The sequence below is a fragment of the Trachymyrmex septentrionalis genome, unplaced genomic scaffold, assembly GCF_001594115.1.
Source record: "Trachymyrmex septentrionalis isolate Tsep2-gDNA-1 unplaced genomic scaffold, Tsep1.0 scaffold56, whole genome shotgun sequence".
Lineage (NCBI taxonomy): Eukaryota > Metazoa > Arthropoda > Insecta > Hymenoptera > Formicidae > Trachymyrmex > Trachymyrmex septentrionalis.
The window spans coordinates 1,153,142-1,172,293 of NW_017305735.1; the positions used below are offsets into that span (position 1 = coordinate 1,153,142).

The 19,152-nt window shown below is 28.9% G+C and overlaps 1 protein-coding gene across 1 annotated transcript in view; it reads right to left on the reverse strand.

The window, feature by feature from the left end:
• Positions 1-5,814: 5,814 nt before the first annotated feature.
• LOC108752138 overlaps positions 5,815-19,152 on the reverse strand; it is a 15,131-nt gene continuing 1,793 nt past the window's right edge. The window contains exons 2-6 of the mRNA XM_018492782.1: positions 10,154-10,454; positions 9,929-9,973; positions 8,076-8,362; positions 6,219-6,428; positions 5,815-5,885 (exon numbers count right to left, since the gene is read on the reverse strand). Coding sequence (XP_018348284.1) covers positions 5,847-5,885; positions 6,219-6,428; positions 8,076-8,362; positions 9,929-9,973; positions 10,154-10,451 — 879 coding nt within the window. The 5' untranslated portion in view covers positions 10,452-10,454 and the 3' untranslated portion in view covers positions 5,815-5,846. The remainder of the gene's footprint in view (positions 5,886-6,218; positions 6,429-8,075; positions 8,363-9,928; positions 9,974-10,153; positions 10,455-19,152) is intronic.

Sequence of the window (19,152 nt, forward strand, 5' to 3'; positions counted from 1 at the left end):
TATGAATAATATATTGCTCTATTATTTAAAAAAATGGTGCGTAAAATTCAATTTTAAAATTAAAATTAGTATTATACGCTCGATAAATATGTTAAATACTAGAATAAGCAAGTGTATACATTTATTATAAATATATTCGGTTTCATTGTTACTTTTTTCTTTTATTTTTTGCCTTAACTCTAAAGTTTCTTAAAACATATTAAACATATTTTACCAGTAATTATTGTCTGTTTAAAATCTTCTATAATTATTAATAATAGACATAATTCATTACCATAATAATATTAAGATTTCTACATCAAGTACGAAGATAAATATGGTCTAATTAATTTATCGAATAGATGCACGATCATGTGCATGCTAACTACGTGAGATGTTTGATAAGTCAGTAACTTTGATAAGAAATGATGTTCAGATCATAAGTTTGATATTATTTTTTACATTTGCCATTCTTTATAGACATACACACAAAATTTCAAGTAAATCAAATAGTTAATTTTTAATAGCGTTTAAAACGGATAAGTTTGTGTTTTGTAGCAAATACGAGCGCTGTTTCTTATTAAAAATTTGCTATTTGATAGATCTACTTAAAATTTAGAGTGTCGTCTAAAAAGAATGGCAAATATAAAAAATAACATTAAACTTACAATCTAAATGCACTTTTTCTTATTAAAGTCACTGACTTATCAAACACCCCACATATGTGATGTGTACACATCATACATGCATATACATACATATGTGTGAGTGTTCGTGGGCGTGTGTGTAGGAGTGATACACTTATATATCTTAAACAATATGTAAGTCTTTCATTTTCATTACAGAATACAACGCATTTAAAGTTATCTTTCTCTCTCCTGTTTTTTTTAAATATCACTTATGATTTATTGTCGATTTATATATTTGGCAAGTTTTACTATCTAATAATAAAATATAGGTAAGCACACCATGAGGTTTTATGAGTTTAGAGAGAAAGTATTCGAGCAGCTGCATACGTTTTTATATATACATTTAATACTGTTTTTTTTTAACGAAATACTACAGTAGATTATTAATAATATCTGTTATTAGAGAAGTTATGTTAGTAAGAATAGTAATAGATAAATGTGATAATTATACGTTTGATAAGATTATACAACAATTTTTCTCTTCCTTATAGAAGGAAGATAATTCGATATATACTGATAATTATTTTAAATCGATCTCTCACATTTGTATAAATACGTTTAATATCTTTAGTCTTTAATAATGTTTGCAGCTTACTTGAATCTTAATCTCAAGATTGTTCGACCAGTCTCTAGTTTGTAATATTAGGCACTGGGTCTCAATTAAGAACCTCAGCCTTAACGACAGTATTTTAAAATAATCTATAATATTGTAAGTAACAGCCTTATTTATGAAAAAACCTTTCTTGTGTGAAGTCTTTCTTACGACGGACAGTCGATCGACAAGAAAGCTAAAAGCTCACGTGTTTGTCAATTTATTAATTTGTAATTTATTTAATAATCGTGACATTCGTACAGTTAAATAAAAAATGAGTTAAATTGTTTATGGTATATAACAAAAATAGAAATATTTCAGTCGTAATAATTTACATAACATGAAAAAATATGAGGGGAATCTCAAAGTAAGTTTCTATATCATAGGAAAAAAACCGGTTATACGAATAGCTTGTGTAATCTAAGGTTTCTTTCTTGAAGTATGTTAGTAACATTTTTGCACTCAGAATCGTCTTCATTACAATCATTGTTAACTGAGCAAATTCAAATCATGGAGGCGCTAATACAAGACATGTTCGACTACGAATTACACGCGGTAATTCAGGTTTTGTATAAAACGAAAATGCAATAAATATTCATTGTCAAATAATTTCTATATGTATATATAGAAAAAAGTATCAGTGTGCAAATAGTTCGACGATGACGATCAGAGTTTCTTAATAGTCGCATGGAAATTCATGATGAGCTTTGAAGCGGTAGGCCGCGCACATTAACGTCAAATTTTTAATCATCCACCATATTGTCCAGATTTTGTACGAATAATTTTCATTTGTTTCTTGCGCTTAAGAAACATTTAGGTAGCAAAAATTTTTACAGTGACAATGAATAAGTCAAGGTTAAAGTGGCTTCAAGGATAACTTTTCTAAATACTGGTATAGAAAAACTAGTCACGTTATAAGTATTTAAATATCAATAGCAATAATGTTGAGAAATAACTTAAAGATCAAATTAATAAAATAAAAAAGTTTTATAATTGTTCTATCTTTCATTTTATTTTTCTACGGTAGAGAAACTTACTTTTATGCGCCCCTCGTATGTATAACTTTTAGTTCTAAAGATTTTGTTTGGAAGCAATAATGTGTGGAAATTGATTCATTTAATATTTGGTCTAACTATATTAATTATAATCAACGTATAATATATAATATATATACATACATAAAATATTATATCAAAGATAGATCTGTGATAGACCTTCATTTTGCCGAATCGGAAAATAAAATAGCAGAATTAAAAGACGATTCCTTTTTGCAAAAATATTATATATATATATATATGTTACTATGTATTTTGATAACTGTTTTAAAAGTTTTTATAAGAAATAGAATAACCATTTCATATATAATATAAATATAAAAAAATATATAATAAATATAAATATATATGTGTTTAACAATGTCAAGAGATTTTATTTTTAGAAGCTTTTTAATCTCTCGCAGTAGTCGCAGTAATAACGCTTTTACTCGAACTGATAACAGTAATAACATAATGATAATTTCTGTTAAGAAATATAACAAAATATAAATTACATCTGTATATACGTCTATAACAACCAAGATAATGAATATAATCATAAATATTCACACATAATATCTTAATGTTATAAACAATAAAAATGCTAACATTTTATGTTGATTAGTGTTTATTAAAATTCATCAAAAATTTTAAGAGAAAGTGAAAGTCAAAGAGGGGTATCTATTATATGATATGTTTGCGCATTTGTGTTCATGTGTGTAAGTAATAATATATGTGCACATACACTACTCCCGAAAAGATTCCGGACGTTGCATTTTTTCGTTATTTTAAATATATTTAAGTAAAGAGCAGATACACATATATGTATAAATATTTAATTATATTTTGAAAATAATAATTTGCAAATTACGATTATATATTTGTTCTGCAGTATAATAAAATTATCTTTAATTTAATTTACAATTAGTATTATGATAAATTCAACTACTTCAAGCTTCAAATATAAAATTTCGTTAACATGTCCGGAAAATTTTCGGGGATGATGTAGATATGTAATATTCAAATATACAATATGTAGTATTCAAATATACAAATATAAAGTTTCCCCAATCAGAAGTCATACACACAGAACCGTCATTTAAATATCAAATTATACGCATAATAACTATATCCAGTTTTTTCGCATTTGTGTCTTTTATAACTACAAAAGCTGAAAGTGATTATTTCTTCAGCTACGGAATAAGCCACACGAATTATAATCGTCCTATACAATTTCAATATTTTTATAGGATTATAAGAGACTTTTATATTTATTGTCATTAAGATGCATTTTTAACCCTTAATTGTTTGATTAACCCAAAATTCATTATTACAATGTTGTGTTATTACAGTATTGCCTAGAAATGGCAAAATTTTGAATTTAATAAATATTTTGTATTTTATATGTAAAATATTGAAAGACGTGTAATAAATTTACGTTATCATTATTATGTTGTTCTTACATGCATTATGCCTGTAAACGTTAAAACATTTAAGGGTTAATCGCTTGCATATAACCACTAGCATCAATTATATTCACAAAAAGCTTCTGTCTTATAATTTCGTTTTATGAGATATCAGAAATAATTTTTCTTGTTTTTTTTTTCTTTTTTTACCACAATTTATAGTTATATATTTGTATTAAGAACACAGAAGTATTATATGCACAAACCTTTCCTTAAGAATAATTATTGTCTTTCGTTTATATACATCGGCACAATAACTTCTTGCTGGATCATCGAAGAATACATTAAAGTTTCTTACATTGTAAGTTAATGTACAATGTCAAAATCTGTTAGATATAAGTCTTACTAATTTATTGTCCAAGTATTGTTCTTATATGTATATTTAGGAAGAAGCGGGAATGCGACATTTTATTTCGCACAGTTGCAAATATTCATATACAAACATCCCCGAGAATATTTTGTTAAATTTAAATTGAATATTAAATACAAATAATATATCTCTATTGGTCAATGACAAACTAATAAAACATATATTCTACAAAATTAAACTAGAACAATCAAAATTGATAAAATATATTTTTTAGATTTTACTCTATATTTATATTATGTGCAAATTATTAAATAATAAATGTGTACTTATAAGAAATAGTATTAACAAATTCAAATATGTAATAGCCTATGATCTTTAATCACGTGCATTTAATAATTTTCACTTATAACATCAAATGTCTGATGATTTCTAAGTTTCCGTTTTCCGGAATAGTATTAAAATTCTGCATTTGCAATCTGTAAATGTGATTCAGTCTATGCAACTGCGTATTGTATTACATTTATATTTTGAATTTTTTCGCAATGTACTTCACTAGTGATTTTCTGATATCCATAACATTTTTAAAAAATCCGATTTGATATTTCAAATAAACTGCGAAACGTTACTATTTTTTTGTAAGACAGACAAGTTAAACGGTTTTCTTTCTATAAAATTAAACGTTTAGATATTTTGTGTCAGATGATTGAATAGATTTCTATTCTCTTTAACATATACAAGTTGGATTTCAAGAAAGAGAGTAGAAAGAAGAGACAGAAAGTGAGAGGGAGAGAAAAATTGCAATTTTAGATCTTATACCATATCTAAAATTATTATGCTGTAATTTTTAAAGATATCGCAAAAGGAAAATTTACTTTTTCTAAACTTATTTAAGGATCAAATAATTATTGTGTGTAAATTTAAGAAACCTATTGTAACATATTCTTTTCCACTCTGTTAAAACAAATTTAAAAAACGCGAAAAATTTTAAAATCCATGAAAATGTGCCGTTCCATTTTTTATTCGTTTCAATGTCGTTGTGAAACTGCACAAATATACCAAAAAAAACGCATGCACATTATTAATGAAATCAACCTGATATGCAAATTGATTTCATGCATTTGATATTAAATTTTGCATTTTAATTCTATTCGTATCAAGGATATGCAGGCGATATTACGATGCATTCAGAAAGTATAGCTTTGTGGAGCTTTGAACCCAATAGAGCCATTCAATCCATTTCTTTGGTTAGCCACATACGTTCAAGTAAACTTGTACAAGTAATTTGCGCAAGCATACTTAACAAGTTTACTTGAACGTGTGGCCGGCCTTGTATATATGTATATACGTATACATACATATAGATATATATTCCTTTTTTTCTGAAATTTATTTAAGATTAAAACTTTCGATGCGGAAGAACTGTTCTTTTCGCCATATATGTTAAAAGGATTTTTCGGCATTGACCAATATTAGATTAAAATTTCTGATTTCCACTTACTATTGACATAAAGATTTAAAAGTTCCAGAAGCCACAGGTTCTTCAAAAATTCGCGCAGAGATCCAGAAACCACAGATTCTTCAAAACGCTTGCGATCTTCGAGATGAGTGTCGTTTTTCTTGTTGCAGTTCGCAGCAAAAATAACGACACTTATCTTGCAGCTTCGCTGTCACTTGCAATCGGTTGCAACTGCGTCGTGCAAAACAGTCAGAAACACCAGTATGCATGCGGCAGTTTTTTCAAATTTGTACCGTTTCCTCACAGCAATTCGCAGCACCTTAAGGTGACATATACTCTCGTGAGAGAGGTCCGCTCCTCTGTGAAAAAAGAATATAACAGTAATTTTATTTGAAGACTATAAGAAATATAGAAATCGTAAACACGAAATAAAATATTATGCGATCTGAAAGATATAAATATATTGAAATTTGAAAGGAGAAAATAATTTGGGAAGAAACAATTATAAATAAATAGAATTATTCAACATTATAATAAATATACATAATCGTTATAATCAAAATTATTACAAAATTTAATTAAATCATAAAAAATTACAGTAAAACATTGAATTTAGGATAAATTAAAAAAAGAAATAGTAGAATTTTAGAAACCTTTTTTGCTCATTTTTATGTACAAGTAAAAGAACATACCGACCAAGCTTGACCAATGTTAGGAGGATTATTGTAACGTCGCTGATTGTAATCATAATTGACTTTTGGTGTCATTTCTAAGGGTGGCAACGGGTTGGAGAATTGTTTTCGCAATTGTTGTCTACTCAATAATTGTTCTTCGTTTATTAAATCTTTATTGCCTCTAAAACCAGAGGCTTTCTCTTTTATTTCTTCAGCTATATGTTGTTCCTGAAACATATATTGTATAAATGACAATTTAAACAATACTTTTGAGACTTTCACAAGTGTTTTCTTCAGAAGTGTTAAAGGGTTTGCGGATTATCGTCATGATTCATTGTTATTGACAACGTTTCGTGAACTTTGCTGTTTACTTTATCATAGAGCGAGGAACACATTGATACTCTGGCTGCATCTCCGGAGAACTCTTTTTATATAAACTCTGTTAAGAGGGAAGAGGTGTTTGAAAGAGAAGGAAAAGGAGGAAGAGCAGTCTGCTGATATTTCATTTATCGCCCATGTCTCTATTCAAGTTATCTGGATATTTTTGGATCTTTAGAGTCTCCACTTCCTTGGAAAATATGATATCGTAGTATCTATAGTAGTCATTTTATCAAATAGATTTAATAAAATAGATCCAGATAACTTAAACAGAGAACATGGGCTATAACGTAAGTGAAATATGGGAGATCGTTCTTCTCCCTTTTCCTTTCCTTGTCCCTCCCCAAACACCTTTTCTTCTCTTAACAGAGTGTAAAAGAAGTCCTCCGGAGGAGCAGCTCAGTATCACTCAGTAACACTCCTTGTTCTAATAAAATGAACGGCAAGGTTCACAAAACGTTGGCATTAGCAATGGTTCACGACACAGCGACCCTTAAATCAACCCTTTAACCCGTAAATCTTTTGGCACCTCTGAATAGATGATTTTTATATATACATACACGCGTGCGATAATACCGTTTAGATCACAAAGGGTTACTAATAAGACGAGACACCTCAATGTGGCTTTTCTCCGAGACGCTATTGAGACGGCATTTGCAGTCATGGACCGCGCGCAATTAAAGGCCGCGTACGCAAGACCGAATCAAAAAGATAATAGCGGCGTAGAAGGGTTATATTGAGTAGAAAAGTTTCGAAAGAACTCCTAAATATGTGTACAAAAGTATATTTTTGTATGTGAATATTGGTTTAAATAAAAGGTTTTTTCGAAAAAAAAAAATTTTTCATGTCCGGATTCTAGTGCCGCACCCTGTATATTTATACGTATAGAAATATGTAGAAATATATATAAGTAAATTAGAGGTCTATTTTTTATTCTAGACTGCACTAGAGAGATAACTTTCTTTCTCGCTTTCGTCAAACACCAAACATATAAATGTATTTTACTTCATAAGTAATTCCAAAAGTATACACTACTTCAGCTACAGGAAACAGACCTTAGGCTTTCAAAATAAAACACTGATCATGATAAATGATCACTTCAATCATTAAACTGCAGATAGGTTCCGTCACTTTCAACTTCAATCACAGAAGCTTTAATTATGGCAGTAAACTATTTTTCTTTGCAGTAACGTGCTTATATTTTATGAACACGATTTCTTTTTAAAAGCAGTACTAAACATTACTTTCAAATGTTGAATTTGCGCGTTTAGAAATATAAACATTATCGCTGGTCGAAATTGCCTCATGGACGAGAAAGCCCCGCTCTCTCTCTAACCTATGACTATTTTACATTTATATGTTAATATGGTTGAAGTGCAGTAAATTAAACTAGTTTACATTCATAAATTAATGATACAATTTTTACATTGATAAATGTTCAGACTATTTTAAAAAATTAATTAAAAGAGCCATTTAATAAAAGAATTGATGACTGACCTGTAATTCGCGTGCTCTCTCGGCCTGGATGAGGTTCTTGAGCGTTTCAAATCTGCCGGATTGAGGAACCGAAGGAGCACCGCCGCGAAATTTAGTTTCGTGAATATTTGGCTTGAACGGTCCCGTATTTACGGTCCCAAAATGTCGCGAGAGATCCTCGATGATCCTCATACGCGGCCCTCGCATCGCGTTTCGCCATCTACTTCCTGCCGGAGCCTTATGCACCATCCTTCCATAAATTGGTGCACTTCCGGCGGCCCGATTACGCGGTCGTCCAGCATGTCTTCCTGCAAATTATTAATTCTTCACTTCCTCTGCCTATTTATCCTCTTTTTCCTTATTATTAATTACCATTTTGCACATTGTAAATAATTCCTTTCTCTTTGCGCGAAAATCAATATCGCCATGAAAATAAAGAATCAATCATAAACTCAGCTCGAACAATATATATAGAAGCATTTTTAATTTTATTTAGTCAAGTTCTTCTCAATGCAAATCTTGTCAAAAAGAAAAAATATGTTTCCTGAAAGAAATTCCATGAATGTAATTAAAAATTATCTGAGATAAATCGAATCTTCTTACTTCTTTTTTTTTTTAAAGAAAAAGAGCTTATTAAATCATTAATCAAAGTAGAATAAATTTTTACAAAAAAAAAAGTTGACGATTCAGAATAAATCGATTAAAAATATTATAAATTAACAACACATACTTTCAGAATAACAATCGTATACGAATTGGACATTGGAGTTAAGATTGGTTAAAATTATCGAGACTATCATGTGTTCGATATCGTGGGTGACATCAGGGAACTTAGAATTATTCAGAATGGATTTCAATCGGAATTGTTCAATTATCTAGATTTCTATTGTGCTCTCTAGGGAAAATGGAATAATTTCGAACGGAATCTATTCCGACTTGTTCCATGATAGACGCCCACTGACTGTTCAGATCAAGGAGTGCGTATATACATATATATTACATGTTGTAATGAATAAAAAAAGTTTCTTGGACAGCTCTCGACATCAGCTATTCTAGAATAAAAAATAGGGTGTCCCATTAAAAAAAATCATCCCATTAAAAAAAAGTGATAAGGTCAAACGAATGTGATCAATAAATAAATCTTTTCAAAGTCTACAATTTTTGTTTAAAACATTTTTCTCAAAAATGCTTTGCTTTTGAGATATTCAAATTTACGAATGTGAAAGAAGTTAACCAATTTTCGTTTAATTAAGAATTGCAAAAAGAAGATGTTAAATAATTTGAGCGCAATGTACGTTAATTGCGCGATCATTTTGCACAGGCAATCGGATTTAGATGCGGTCAAAGCGCTCGATTCGAACTTGTAATGTTAGTTGCGCTTTACAGGTAACCAACATTCTCCCGATAATTAGCCTGAATCATGTATACTCGTTAACGTAAGTGCTCGATGCGTACATGGTAAAGTGGCGCGCTTGACCTATATGTGTGATGTATTTGCAAGATGGTATTACAATCTGCCTGTGTAGGTTCACATTGCAACTCGTGAACTCTACGATGCATAACTCGATGAAATCGATTCATAAAATTGGTAAAACGCATGTGTTCTTTCTCTCATGTTACGAATTTTACGAATCAGGATGATTACAGTATTTTTTTATATCGAGAAAAAGATACATCGATTCGGGCAAGAATTTTTATTACTGTCAATAGCGTGAAGAGATAAATTGTATTCTTATCGAGTCGTCCGATAAATATTCGCTACCTTAACAAAATGATTTGACGAGAAATAGCATTTATCCTCAAAATAAAATTTATATATAATGTTACATTTATTAAATAAACAAGTTGAAAAATTATGCAGAAAATTTGCTTACCTTCCAACTCTTCTCGTAATTTCAATCGTGTAGGTGCGACAATATCTGCTCAAGAAAAACCAATTTTATTAAATCTTTGTAAATTGTTCATCTTACGTTTAAAAAACTACTTTTATTTTGTCATATATTATATACAGACAGTAAAAGCGAAATTCCGAATCCTTAAAAAAATTTTACCAAATTTCGTCGATGCTTCGTGTTCCTGGAAAACATAAAGAGTCTTACCTCGCGTGTATCCTCTGGATAATTTAATGCGATCGGGAAACACTGCGGTACGCGGCCATAAATTGGAATTGAATGGGTACATCGGGTATCCGTTAGTGGATTTAGCAGCTCTGATCTGCCTTTTCGTATATCTCCACATGGCACGCAACTCGTCACATGACGGCTCAGTCAGGTCCAATCGTTTGTTGCCGATGTCACCGTTACTTCCTGCTTGTGGATCGATGTATCGCAAACCCGCGACAAACGACCCGCTTGTGTATGTCAGAACGAAGGCGATGCACACGGCAGCGGAGCGCATTTTCTAAAATCAAAACAACGGAAACCAATCGCAGACTGATGCGATAATTAATAAGCGTAAGATATTGTTATAGAAAAGCTCTACTCTTTATTGAGCTGCTTCTGTTTTGTTTATTTTACACTAAGAGAAAAATATTTTTTATTTGTAACTATAATTATATATTACTATAATTATGATTATTACTATTATAATAATAATAACAATAATTATGTTTATAATTACAGTTACAAATACCAAACATTTTTCTCTCGGTGTAGACATTCTTTAAATGTGTATAACTAACGAAGTAATAAAAAGATTAACAAAATTTATCTTTTTATTATAGTAACATACTTTATATTTTAGAGTATCTCAGCCTTGGAATTTCGATTGCGAATTCTGATAATTAAACTTCTAATAAATTAAATATATCTTAACTAACAAGGAGAGAATTTTATCTATTCTTTATCAATTTTAATCAAACTCTTATAGCAAGTTTTAGCGAGTTGTACTCTTTAGAATAGACGCTACAGCTTTTATTGGTCATATTTAAACCATTATTATTTCACAAATTGTTGCTTAAAGTAAAAATTTACAAATGACCTTTTTAATTAATATTTGGGAAACTCTCTGTTACTGTGTGAATTTTTATTCGTGAATTTCGGAAAATCTTCTGTATAAAAAAAATTCTGTATAAAAAAAATAACAAGAAACTAACAAATAGTTACTTCTAAGTAATAGTAACACTACTTAACGCGTTTAAAGATGTTTCTTAAAGAACTCTTAAAGATGTCTTAAAGTTATCTTATGCGTCGATTTTAAACTTCCTATTCATTGAATATCTAAAAGAATTGCAAAAATTATAAGATAATAGAGAATTTTCCGACTCTGTTTAATCCGTTCTACTCGCCCACGACAGATTATGCGGTCATTATCGGATATCCTGTCTATACGACAAATTTGCAGTTACACACATGAATATAAATTAATCAATGTCTAATCAACTTTATAGAAAGTTATTTAAACTGAAATTGAATTGAAATTTAAATTGCATTGTATAAAAATTCAATTTTATCTCATATTTAGCTTAAAATTTAGTGATTATTCCAACAATGCAGTATTGTGGTAACGTACTTTTTTTTATTTCGCACATTTTGTAAATAACAATCATTTTATAGGATGTTGGGAATTAACGAGATTTTGTTTTTTTTTTCCCTCAAGTACATATTTCCTTCACGCCCGTGTACTGCATGATTATTACGCACGTGTACCGCTATTAAAATGCAATCGAATTATATCAGTGGACCACTGAATGTTATTGCACTTTTTCAGAGGGAGCTTATATTGTCTGCATTTATATGCATGACACGCGAAATTTACCTATTCATTATTGATTTCTCATGGAGCGTGATGTATATGACACTGTACGTTTATTATCAGATTTTAAATCAGGATTTAAGGTTCTTTAGAACGACACGTGCTTTTTTAATTAAATATATTCCGCATACATGCTTTAAATATATGATTTGAAAATACTTGAATTTTTATTGCAATTGAATATAAGCTTAATATAATAATTACTTTAACTAGATATTTTGCAGCTTATTTTACAAATATTAGCTTGCAAATTTAATAGTAGGTATAATAGCAGGTGTAATATTAAATTACATAAAACAAAATAATTTTAATTTTACACATATTTTACATATATTGATTAAAAATAGAAAATTGTATTTTTGCGAAAAGTTTAAACTCGTCTTTATAATTCTGTTCGTCAATATTTTTTATTATATAAAGAAAGTTTTATTGGTGAATTAAGGGTTTGCTGTATATATTAAATATATGTTTAAGTTGCCTCTATTTCTAATATAATATAATTCTTTTAAGAAGAATTATTCAAATACATAAATGTTCGGAGCTACAATGATGCATTTGATGTCGTGATTTATTAAGTCGCCGTAAGCGTCGGAACGAGCAACATGTGTTTTCACCGTAAATTTCAAGGGAACGGCATGTATATTGGAGAACGGTCTATGCATATTCAAGCTTTGCATCAGTACCGTTATATATGTCGATTTGTTCGACAATCTCATAGCCAGTTGTGCTATCATCATTCTACACTATGAAGATTCATGAAAAAAATTTACCGATAAGAACAATCCAAAAACGTAAAATCGAACAGAAGTAGCAAACTCATGAGAAAGTTCGATTATCTAGATTACCCTGAAAACACGAACGTTCGTAAATAATCGATTCTTCACAAGCTTTGCAGTTTTTAATCCTGCAGTTGTTTCACAATAATGGAAGTACGAATGAATAAAATCGATATTCCTTCACGAACTGGAGGTGTTAGAATGATTTCTTGCTCAATATTAATATCATTTGACATTTCTTTCTATTATGCAAATAATTATTTCTATCTTCTCTTGCTCGCCAGGCGTTGTCAATTTTTTTAAATATCAAGTAATTCTATTTTCTCTAAAATAACATAATAATTAAATAGTATATTTTGCAACAAAAAATATATATGTCGAAATTATTAACGATATGTATTCTGAAATATATTATACGTGCTTTAAATACTTTATGGAGAAAGACAGATCTATGTTTGAAAGCACTTTATAGTTGAATGCAAAGAAGATTTGCGTGTAAATTGTATTTATAGGATAGAAATGCGCTGGTCGTGAAAGGTGACGTTACTATAAATGTAAAAATACAAATTCATTGGAAAAGCTCTGGATTTTCATGATAAACAGTACAAACCGTTTTAATACATTTTACATCACTTTATTCAATCCGACATATACAAATATGCCGGGTATGCACGTAATTGAAAAGTAACTGTTGTAAATCCATCTACTCATCCATCCTATCCGGGGTCCCACAATGAGTTAGTAGTTCGAAGTTCTAAGTAGTTCTAAGTCTTAATCGGTGAAGTTGACTAATAACCAACTTGTATGAGACTAAAGTTAAGACTGGTCAAGACTTCCGATTACCGACTACCAATTTATTGTAGAACCTCCATATCAGTTTTAGTTATTAATGGCAGTTGGATGTGCGATATCTGCTACTATCAAATTGAGTAGCGAGAAGGAACGCTAATTACTATAAGTCTGCTTTCTATGAGATACGTGGCATGATTTGACAAATTTTTTTTTAATTTTGTTGATAAAATAAATTCTCTCTTAAATTTATGATCACAATAATATTCTAATAATATTATCCATCTTATTACTTCACACAATATTACTTCGATATCTTCCTTTGGGAACAATAGTAATTATAAAGAAAAAGTAAATAATAGTAAAAAAAAAACAAATCTCTTTAGATTACATTTTGTAATAAACTTACAGACATCGTTCCTCGACTGTTAGGGTGCGTTTCCACTGAGCAAGTCTCGCATCACGTTATCCGTTCGCGTCATGATTTAAGCAATCAAAGCATCCCGTTTTATTGTTTATTTGTCGCGCGGTAAATGATACAATAAAATGAGATGTTTTGATTGACACGCTCAGTGAAAATACACCTTCATTTCTCGTAAACGAGAATCGATTGACATTTTTACAAGAGATAAGCGTGCGAGAACGAAAACATTGTAGTATTCTTTTATTTATTTTGCAAGATTGATCTTTTATTTAGACGATTCATCCGGGATCGCTTTTGGTCAATGAGCTGTAGTAGTTATTATCTAAAACGGCAATTCTCAAACTTTATTGAAGTTAACAGAAGCTGCTTGTAGAAAATGAAATGTCTGTTACAATGGAGCAGAACTTTCTTGCTTCGAATTTCTATCATAAAAGTATGAATTTATTTCACTTAAAAGTTCTTTTATTTTCTTCTCAATATTATATTTTTATACAATATATTTATATTAGTACAAGTAATATCGTTTTTATTCTTTGTTCGTTTCTTCAAATAATAATACATAATTTGTTAAATAAATATTTATATTATTTATAATTATTTTCAGTTAATTTAAATTTAGAGAACAAATATTTTTAAAATTATTAAAGTATTTTTTAACATGAACTTTTTTTTATCTCGAATAGTGAAAAATAATTATATAAAATATGTACAAATGGTATTAATTAATCAATAGCTGTACGTTATAATTTACCGCGTTATATTCCTCTCCTTCTATTTCTCGTGCGCGTGTACGCATTTAAATTCTAGTAAATAACTAAATCGAATAATCTAATATGATTTGCGTGGAAATGTTAAACTCCATCATTTTCATTGGAATTTCTATGAACGTGAATAGAATGCAAGGCACATCACGTTTGCTATTTATTTGCAACATATATAATGAAGCAATGAATATATTCGAAGTGGCATATATGGAACAATAAGAAACTAACAGATATCTCAGATACATTGTCGTGTCAATGCTGTACAAGACCGAGAAAATGCATCTCCTATGTGATCGTCATGTACTTAATCAAATGTAGAGAAACAGTCTAAATGAATTATACAAATGCGTAAGCGTAGGTATAAAACAGGATATGTGCATTAACTGAAATTTAACTCGTGAAATGAAAAGTTCGCATGCTATTTGTATTTCTAGAATTTCTTATATTTATTGTTACATTTATTGATTTAATCACATCACACATTAGTATCTAAATTTACAGTACTTAAAAATGTGTGATAGAAGTTACTATAAATTAATTTTTTACACGGATAAATATGAATTGCATAGACATTTCACAATAGAATTAATTCCATTCATTGTTGATAATATTATAAATAGAAGTAAAAAAATTGTATAGGAATAAAGTTATTATTAGGATTGAATAAGTTAATGTTTTTTTAATTAAATTAAAGTTAAGAATTTATAAAATTAATTTAGTTAAATTAAAAGTTAAATGAACCAAAAACTAACTCAGTTAAAGTTACGTCAGAATTAATTAACTCGATTTAATAAAAAGTTAATTTTGGAAAATATTATTTTTATTAAATCAGAATATTCTACTTTTTTTTAAATCAGATGACTTTAAATAATAAAATATAATTATTAAAATATAATATAATAATATATAAAATAAAATATAATATAATAAAATATAATATAAAATATAATAATTAAAATATAAATCATCAAATAATATTTTAATTGTAAATTTTATGAAACAACATTTCTTGTACAATAAAAAACTGATTTTTAGTATTTTTGCGTATTTTATATTTTGTATTTTCATATTTTGATATTTATATTATAAAAAAAAATAAAATGTAAAAATGTAAGTAATCTTGTACCACTCTTTGTTTTGTGTAAATCTGCATGTTCTTCGAAAATTATTGTATATATAAAAAATTTTTATTCTTTTTTTATTGTTTATCAAATGTTTTTATTGTTTATCAAAACAAGGACAACATAATGTAATAATATTGATAGCATTTTTTAATTTGCAAACTCAATCCATATTATTTTTAAGCACTACGAGCGTTACGTCCATCACACTATCATTAAGCTTCTTCTAAATTAATTCTTTAATGTTTAAGATTTTATAGAAATTAATATAAGCATTTAGAAAGATAAAAAAACTTTAACATAAAAACAGTTAATAAAATTTAAAAGTAACAGTTATGAAAATTTAAAAGTAACTACATTCAGTTAAAAATTAATTCATATACAATTACAGTCAATTAAACTAAATTAAAAGTGAACTCTTTAACTTTTTATTTAATTGTTAATCTATAAGTTACCACTCAATTCTGCTTATTATCGTACAAATTTATCCATTGTGCATTTATCCATTTATTACCATTAAAGTGTAATCGCTACTATAGCAATGTATAAGTTTGCAATCGTATTCGCAAAAAGTATTTGCATTTAACCAATAATTTGTTAGCTTCAAAGTTCTATATTAGTTTACAGTACTCGCGAGAACTCTCGGTATATATGCCGAAATTGTATACAGCAAATTATACTTGATGACGGTGACATTTTAAAGGCAGCTATTTCCAAGTTGAAAAAGGTAAGCCTAAAGTCAAATAGTACTTCGCAAGCCACGCGCGACGAACTCACCGTATTTATTCCCCTACTGAGCGTTAAAGGCAATCTATCTTGTTCTCCTTATTGTTAAATGACACTCACTGTTTGGTCTATGACATGCATAGCCTTCGCGGTCATCCTACATTCATTTGATTTGCGCGAGCAGCGAGTCATTCTTTAACTAAAATTTATCGGATAGAAATTTATCTTAAAAATTAATTTGCAGCATTACCGACAGCCATAAAAAATAAAAAATTGTGGAGGGTAAAGGGTGAAGCTCTACGCAATACAGACGTAAGTTAGAAAGAATTGTGAGATAAGTGGAATCATCATGTATCCATTTCAACTTGTGTCCGATTGGAATTATGCCCGATTGAAACACCTTGTTTTCTTTATGTCCGACTTATTTTATTCGCATCTAGGATCCTTCCTAGTTTTTTATTTTTACTAGATTATAAGAAATCAACAATGCAACATTTTTTGCATTACTTAGTAATAATCCTTGATTATTACAAAAAAATAAAATCCGATGGAAAACGAAAGAAGACTATTCTATCATTTTGAATATGCAGAACTTTTGATTCGTGATTTCACAAAATGGTCTATATTTTATATTGAAATGTTATCGTATATTTTCAGATTTGACGTATCAGATGTTATCGTATCGTTACGGTTAAACGAATAGTTTATTATAGTCTGCAATATTAAAAAATGATAGAATCTTTTTAAAAAATTGATAGAAACTGATAGGAAATAATTTACTCATTTTTAATCGTAGTTGTGAATCATAAATTAACAAAAGAATATTATAACTCTACAACTAATTCTTCATTATTTCCTTTTATAATTATTCTGTTATTACATTATCGTTTCTTTTCGTAGTTATTAAGAATCGTGAATGCATAAGAATTTATCGAAAATCTACATTGATTTTCTATATCACTTCCTATCGTATACCTATTTATTAAATGCAAATGTGATGTAAATAAAAAATAAAAGGTAAAATACTTTTTTATCCTCATATATTCATATATTCACTTTGCTTGAAATATGCCGTACATTTATACATATATTTTTAAAAACGCATATGGGATATCGATGGGATTTAAACTTAAGATCTATGGAGTAATAATCTAACTCTGAGCTATAGCGCACGCTTGTCTGAACAACTTGGAATTCGATTGTTATTCAACTCCTCGTATAAATTTTTATGATACATTTACTATGAACCGTCAATAATATTCTATATGGAATTACATGCATCGAAAGGTTTATAACAGAAAATTCTTCACCGTAAAATCTACGTTTAGTAGTGTAACGGCCTATAGGTGTCTATAGTTCTCAAACCATAGAAATCGAAATGTTCTGTATGGAAAATAACTTACGCATCACTTACGCACTACTTCCGCATCCTTTCTACATCTCCTATGCATCTATTCCGCATCTCTTCCATATCTTTCCCGCATTTCTCCACACTCTCTCTCTCTCGTAAAATAACGAATTGTGATAAGATCAGCAAATATATCATTTTAAACCCTACAATTTTTGTATAAAACATTTTTTGTAGAAATGCTTACTTTTCAAGAGGCCTTAAGGACTTTTTGTACTCTGTATGTATATATATATATATATATATATATATATATATATACATACATATATGTATATATATACTATATGTTTTCAAGAATAATAATTATCAGATTTCAGCTAGTCTAGTAAAGAAACTATGCAAAATGTCACTTTAATGAAACTTCTAGTATCTATTCGGCCAGAGCAGGTTTGCATTAATTTAGGTTGGATTAATGACATTGCTCTCCTATTAGTGGAACATATAACGTCAACCAGCAGTAGAATTATCTAACCCAAACCGATGCAAACTTGCTCAGAAAATGCTATTTGTATTAGGGATGCAACGGATATTCAATGACTATTCGGTATCCGGCCTATCCAGCCGATTTTTTACAATTTGGCCATTCGAATAGTTCGTCTATCCGGCCGGATTATAAAAAAGTTGTTTTTCACAATTTGGATAGAAATAATTATTCTCTAAGTACTCTATATATTTAAAATTTAAACTTCCGAAATGTTTTATTATATGTATATCTATAAACTACATATTCCTTTATTAATGTTTATTTTTATTAACGTTAATTTAAAAAAAAATAACGACGTTACAAGTAATATGGTACTTCTTAATCCTGCTTTTAGCTATATAAATAAAGCTTTTAGCTTTATACAATTAATTATATAAAATATGTATTATAGAAAATTGCAACAGTCATATCTTAGTAACCGCATAAACAACGTAATGTATTATTGTGATAGTTTCTGTTAAATACATTTCTGCTAAATCGCGTTTGGTCGAATTAACATCATTGGTTACCGATATTTGTACAATTTTATGATTAATCGCAATGTAATTATAAACGGATAGAGTACAAGAGTAGAATTGCGCAAAATGCGTCACTAGTACACGGCTGACGTTTTGCAAATGTTGTCAGTCATATTAAACTAACGTGCTATCCGAATTATCGTCTTATTTACCTTGTACTTGTTCATTATATCGGCGCCGTATCATTAGTGCAGTTTAACAAAGTTAAGCCATCATTAATGGCTAACAGCAAAATATGTAATTAGAAAGCAAAACCTATCGATATATCACGCGCGATTAATCTTCGTACTTACGTTTTCACGATTTTTTTTCCATAGAATTAAAATAAAAGA